Consider the following 6532-nt stretch of genomic DNA (forward strand, 5'->3'; position numbering starts at 1 on the left):
TATATGAGTTAGAAAGGAGCCCAGGGAACTTAATTATAAGCACGATATCATTTGCTATATCCCAGAGTCTCTTGCTAGTCGACCTTCCTTCCACCAGCCTACCTGTCTTGCTAGCACTTTCTTGTTATGTAAAATGCTTACACATGAATATTTAAGTGAAAGTATTTCAGTAAAAAGTTTGAATTATCAAATATGATTTAATTTGTGTCAAGTGTTTGGTATAAGTAAAATGTCTGTACAACAGTGATATATACAAGATAATATGTTGGAAATGATCTATACAGTTTGAGGGGGATGGGGAGGGGAGGGAAAGTAGAAGCAAATTGAGGGAAGGGGTAACAAGTTTGACAAGAAATGTACTCATTACCTTATTTATGTAACTGTAACCCCTCTGTACATCACCTTGAGAATAATAAAAATAAAATAACCCTTGAAATGTTAAAAAAAATGTCGGTAGCTTGACATTTATTCAGGAAAAGAATTGATAATGGCTTTTTAAACCAACAAAAGTATTTTTCAGTTTGTGTGTTTTAAAAAATAATTTTTGATGGCTCTCTATGGATTTTCTGTCCTGAAGTTAGATACAGAGGAAACCTGCCTACTTTTCTCAGGAAAGATATGCAGAAAAACAATTTCAGTTCAGAAACCTGTCAAGAGTTAAAATTTTAAAAATCCTGCACTTTATACCTTTAATTATCGTTTAGGTTCTTATCTCGAACAGTACACAATTTGTTTGGACTTTTTAATGGCTTTGGTAGATTTGCACTAATCTTACAAGTCACAAATGATTATCTGGGAACTAAAATTAAATTAAGATTGTCATTTGTAGTTACATGATTAAGGTAGGTAGGCATAGAACAATATTTAAAGAAGTAATGATTGAACAAATACCTATTTTAATGATCTTGAATTTCAGAATATAAAGTTTCTTTAGCCTTAAATGTCTTGAAAATCAAATATAAAACAGAATTTAGTTAATTCAAATAAAAACAATGAGGAGACCCTATCTTCAATCTTACCTTAGTATACTAAACATACAATGAGTATTTTAAGGTGTTGATGAGTGACTTTGTATGGATACAAGTATTTTTTTTTAAAGATTATCAAGTATATTTGTGATTGATGGCTTTCTATATTGCATGTTATGCTATAAACAAATGGAAGAAATTGCTATTAATGTGTAAAAAACTTTTTTTTCCTTTCAAGGAAATGATAATTGACAGAGTAAATGGACAGACTGTTCCTAGATATTTGATATATGACATAATTAAATTCAATGTAAGTACCTTTTTTAATTTATAAAGTGTATATTTTATAGAAGTTGTCATTGAAATAATAGTTTTTTTGTTTGTTTTTTTTGTTAAATGGTGCTGAGGGCTTTGTACAAGCCAAGCCAGCTTAGCTACACTATAGCAGAAAATATCAGGTGTTTTTGTTTTGTGTTTTTGCTGGTACTGGGGCCTCAAGCTTGTTTGGATTTTTCATTTGTGTAAACCACTCCTTTAGTTCTGGCTTTTTGCTGGTTATTTGGATTAAAGAGTTTCATGGACTTGCTGCCTGGGCTGGCTTTGAACTACAACCCTCAGTAGCTAGGATTACAGATATGAGGCAGTGATGCCTGGCAATATCAGATACCTAAAAAATATTTTTATTATTTTTGAGGAGTACACAAAGGAGTTGCCATTCAACAAAGCAGTTTATAAATACGGTATGTCTTCCAACATTCTCATCCACCCTCCCAACCCATTCTTTCCCTCACTTTTCTTAATTTTTAGACTTGGAAAATACTATATTAAGTGAAGTAAGTCAGACCCAGAGAAACACAGTGCCTGGTTTCCCTCATTTGTGGTGCTAGAATGTGCCTATAAAAGTATAAGTAAACACACTGAGTGATATGCAAGTAGTTACAAATGATTTAACTGAAATACAGTAGACTCTTAGGGAACTCAAATAATATAATTCTTTAGAATAAGTCAAAACCCAACAAAACAAGTACTAAGAAATGGGTACTTACAAGGATGTGGAATTGGGGCCAAGGGGAGAGGGGAGAGAAGAGAAGGGGGAAGGGGAAAATGCAGTCAATTCATTGTATGTAACACAAACAATTGAGAAAAATAAGGGAGGGGAGGAGGGTGCAAGGGGTGTAAAAATGTTGATAGGATGACAGATCAAGAGGTATTGTACAAATACCAACCATTGTTAGCAAATAAGTATTAGGAAGCCAAGTACAGTGATGCACACCTGTAATCCCAGCACTTGAGAGGCAGAGGCAGGAGTTTGAGACCAGCAGGAGCTACAAAAAACCAAGAAAAAAAAAAGGGGAAAAAGGTATTTGCCATACCTTGGGTATAGTGGGAAATAAAGATTGTGATTCAGAATGCTCACTGGGTATATTTTTGTTAATAATTTAATATTGCCCTTGTATCCTCTATTATATTGCGTATATCTAATTGAATGTGTAACTTAACTGGGTGAAGAAAAACAGTTTAACTTTGATGAAATATGAACATTTTATAAAGTGGAAATGTTTGGTTTTTAGTTGGACTGTACTTGATTAAAGAAAAAAAAAAGGCCACAAGTTTCTTCTGTCCCTGAAAAGAAAGATTAAATACAAAACAAAGGTCAAACTGTTTGTAGTGTTTTGTTTAGTTTGTTTTGATGGTACTAGAATTTGAACTCCAGAGCTCTGCATTCTTGCTAGGCAGGTTTTCTACCGCCTGAGCCACACCACAGCCTGATAATGAAGTATTGACTGGATAGCATGGAGACAGCCTCATGTTATATACATGCAACAAGAAACCTTAGTAAACTAAAATATCTGAAAACAAAATGTGAATGTGATAGAAAAAAATACACATTATGTTTTATACCCATTCTCCACAGTTTTACACTAGCCAAAAATCTGTTTTCTTGTTCATCTTTAATTACAATATGAATGTCTAAATTATATAAGAAACTCAGTAGTGCATATCTGTGCAAAGGTGTAACAGTTTCTTCTAAATGTATACTATTCAAATTACATAAATATTAAACCAGACTGGAAATGTTGAGAGATTTTGGAATTAAATGTTATTTAAGATTGATAAGAGTATTCTTATAAACTGGAACTTGTGATCTTTTTGCCTCATCCTCCCAAGATGTCTGGCCAATAACACCATTTTAAAAACTCTTTTAAAATGTATATTTAAAAATGATAAAATTCAAGATTAAATTTATCCCAGTTACATAAAAGTATTCTTTTAGGGCTTCTGCTTGTTAAGCAGGTGTTCTTCCTGCTGAGCCATGCCTTCAGCTAAAAGCAGTTTTTTCCTGTAAATCTTCAGTGTACGTATCTCATGGTTTTTGGTTGAACCTCTATATTTCAAGTACAATTTCAAATTTAAGAACCTAAAGGTTAAGAAACATCATTATTCTCTAGTTTCACTGTATTTTTCAAAACTAACCTTTTCAGAATTGGCTAATCTTTATCACAAGTTTTGGAATAGAGTTTGTTGACCTGTAACTAAGCGTCTGGTACAGTGGCTTTTGTGTCTTTGTTGAGTGTGGAAGTACTGTCCTTCTGGGACTCTTGAGGTTTACCTTTAAAATGTGTCCATTGTAAACTCTTCTTGACCTGAGAAGTATAATGTAGTAACAGTTTTCTAATATTTTTTTAAAAATGAGAAATTTCTGCATCCAGGAGTGCAGAGAATACTCACATAACGAATACCTAGATGTGTTGAAGCCTAATGCTTTAGCTGTGTTTTGTCTTGAACAAGCAATAAATTTAATTTCAAATCCAAGAGGTTTCTTGTACATGTTCTTTTCCTGTTTTCTGTTCTTATGCCCAGAAGACACTTCTGTCCTGAGGTAATAATTACTATGAATGTTTTAAACACTTTTACCAACTGTGTTTGTGTCTATAAGATATGTATGCTATTCTTTGGTTAAGTTTCTGGAGCTATTTCAATATCATGGTAGCCAACATTCATTTCACATTATCTTCTTGCTTTACTGGTTAATATGTACAGATTTAGTTATGAGTTTGCTTCATCCTAGTTTGTTTTATCCTAGTTAAATTTTTGCCAATTTACTCTGTGTAAAAATTGTTTCACTTATTTCAGTTGGGTTTTTCCACGATTACTAGTTCGATTGGATGTAGTTCCTATGTATATTTACTTGTTTGTTTTTGTGATTTTTTTTTTTCTTCGGTCCGGTCGTGGGGCCTGAACTCAGCCTGGGCACTGTCCCTCAGCTCTTCAGCTCAAGGCTAGTGCTGTACCACTTGAGCCACAGCGCCACTTCTGGCTTTTTTCTTTTTTGCTTATGTGGTGCTGAGGAATCGAACCCAGGGCCTCAGGCATGCAAGGCAAGCGCTCTACCACTGAGCCACCTTCCCAGCCCCTTGTTTTTGTGATTTTATGGGAAACTTGTACAATCTAACATTTTTTTTTGGTCTGGTCGTGGGGCCTGGACTCTGAGCCTGGGCACTGTCCCTCAGCTCTTCAGCTCAAGGCTAGCGCTCTACCACTTGAGCCACAGTGCCACTTCTGGCTTTTTTCTTTTCTTGCTTATGTGGTGCTGAGGAATCGAACCCAGGGCTTCATGCATGCAAGGCAAGCGCTCTACCACTGAGCCACCTTCCCAGCCCCATAATCTTAACTTTTGTATTTGGTAGTCTTTTATTTCACCCTAATTTTATTTGTTTATATTTTTATTTTGTGATTTAATTGCAATCTCTGAATTTCTTACTATATTTTTTTTTACTATATTGCCATCAATTTTTCTTTTGGTTAGAGTAGGTATTAGTTCCTGTTTTGAGTTTAAATCCTTTTTAGTACTTTTTTTTTGGTGCCAGTGCTGGGGCTTGAATTCAGGGCCTACGCACTGTCCCTGAGACATTTTTGTTCAAGGCTAGTGCTCTACCATTTGAGCCACAACTCTACTTCTGGCTTTTTGGTAGTTAATTGGAGAGAGTATGTCATGGACTTTCCTGCCCCTTCTGGCTTCGAATCACTATTGTCAGATCTCGGCTTCCTGAATAGCTAGGATTACAGATGTGAACCACTGGTCCTTTTCAGCTCTTCAGCTCAAGGTTAGCTCTCTACCACTTGAGCCACAGCGCTTATGTGATGCTGAGCAATCGAACCCAAGGCCTCATGAGGCATGCAAGGCAAGCACTCTACCACTGAGCCACCTTCCCAGCCCCCTTTTTAGTTTTATATGTGGTCCAAATCAGTGTTTATTATAATATAGTCATTATTGATATATAGAAGTATTTACTGTTAATCAAGTCAGACTTACCTGACTTCATTAAAAATTGTATTTTTGTGTCTTATTTAAGAAATTCAACCATAATTTGTTTAAAAAATTAGGTATATATTTCCCTTCCTAGGTTTGTAAGTACTCATTCAATGAGTATTTTTTGTGTGCATATTAACATATTTCATAATTTAAAGTCTAATATTAGGATGCATTTATAATTAAAAGCATTATATATCTAAAACGACTTAACTGTTATGAAGCCTTAATTGGTTTATTAGTTTAATTTATGTTGTCCTAACAAAATACCTGAGGCCAGGTAATTTATAAAGTAAGAAGCTTTGTTTGAATCAAAATTGTAGTTAGAGGACTGAAATAATAGTTAATATCATTTATATATGTCAAATTTTATTGTTTAAATGAATAAGATTAGTTTATTGCTTTTGGAGAATTCATATCAGTGCACTAGCCTCCAAACAAAGCCATCTTCACAATGGTACTTTGGGATTTGGAAAGAACATAAAAGATATGTTTATTTTATTTTTTATTATTTTATTTATTTTGTCTATTTTATAATATATGTATACATATTGTTTAATAGGCATATATTGTATGTATTTGTTAAGTTATACATTTAGGTTGGTTAAATATCAAAACATTTGCTCATGGATAAGAATGCAAATATTAAAAAGTAATTGTTACAGGATTGTAAGCATAATAATAAAAGTATATAAGATGAAGTATTCTTCCCTACCCTGGGTGTAGTTGAGTTATTGAAGTATGGAATTGCATCAGAGAAAGTAACACAAACTATTGAAAATACTTCAGTAGTCTTGGAAGTCAGACCATTAGATTTAAAAAAAAATTTCTTGGGCCAGGTGCTGGTAGTTCACACCTGTAATCCTAGGTACTCAGGAGGCTGAGATCTGAGGAACACAGTTTAGAGCCATCCGGGACAGGAAAGTCTGTAAGATTCTTACCTCCAATAAACCACCAGAAAACCGGAAGTGGCACTGTGGCTCAAGTGGTAGAGCACAAGCCTTGAGCTGAAGAGCTGAGGGACAGCACCTAGACCCAGAGTTCAAGCCTCATGACTGGAAAAAAAAATTCTTTAAAAAATACTATTATAAAGGTGATGTACAGAGGGGTTACAGTTAGGGGTTACATGTTAGGTAAATAGTACAATTCTTAGGGGCTGGGAATGTGGCTTAGTAGTTAGAGTGCTTGCCTAGCATACATGAAGCTCTGGGTTTGATTTCTCAGTACCACATACGCAGAAAAAGCTGTAAAT

At 34.5% G+C, this 6532-nt stretch overlaps 1 protein-coding gene across 3 annotated transcripts in view; it reads left to right on the forward strand.

The window, feature by feature from the left end:
- Rngtt (RNA guanylyltransferase and 5'-phosphatase) overlaps positions 1 to 6532 on the forward strand; it is a 224082-nt gene that overhangs the window by 68822 nt on the left and 148728 nt on the right. For all 3 annotated transcript variants that reach the window (XM_042679559.1, XM_042679560.1, XM_042679561.1), the window contains exon 10: positions 1207 to 1278. In XM_042679559.1, the coding sequence (XP_042535493.1) occupies positions 1207 to 1278 (72 nt within the window). The remainder of the gene's footprint in view (positions 1 to 1206; positions 1279 to 6532) is intronic.

This window comes from Dipodomys spectabilis, unplaced genomic scaffold (assembly GCF_019054845.1).
Source record: "Dipodomys spectabilis isolate Male_0828 unplaced genomic scaffold, ASM1905484v1 ptg000053l, whole genome shotgun sequence".
In the NCBI taxonomy this organism is placed as follows: Eukaryota; Metazoa; Chordata; class Mammalia; order Rodentia; family Heteromyidae; genus Dipodomys; species Dipodomys spectabilis.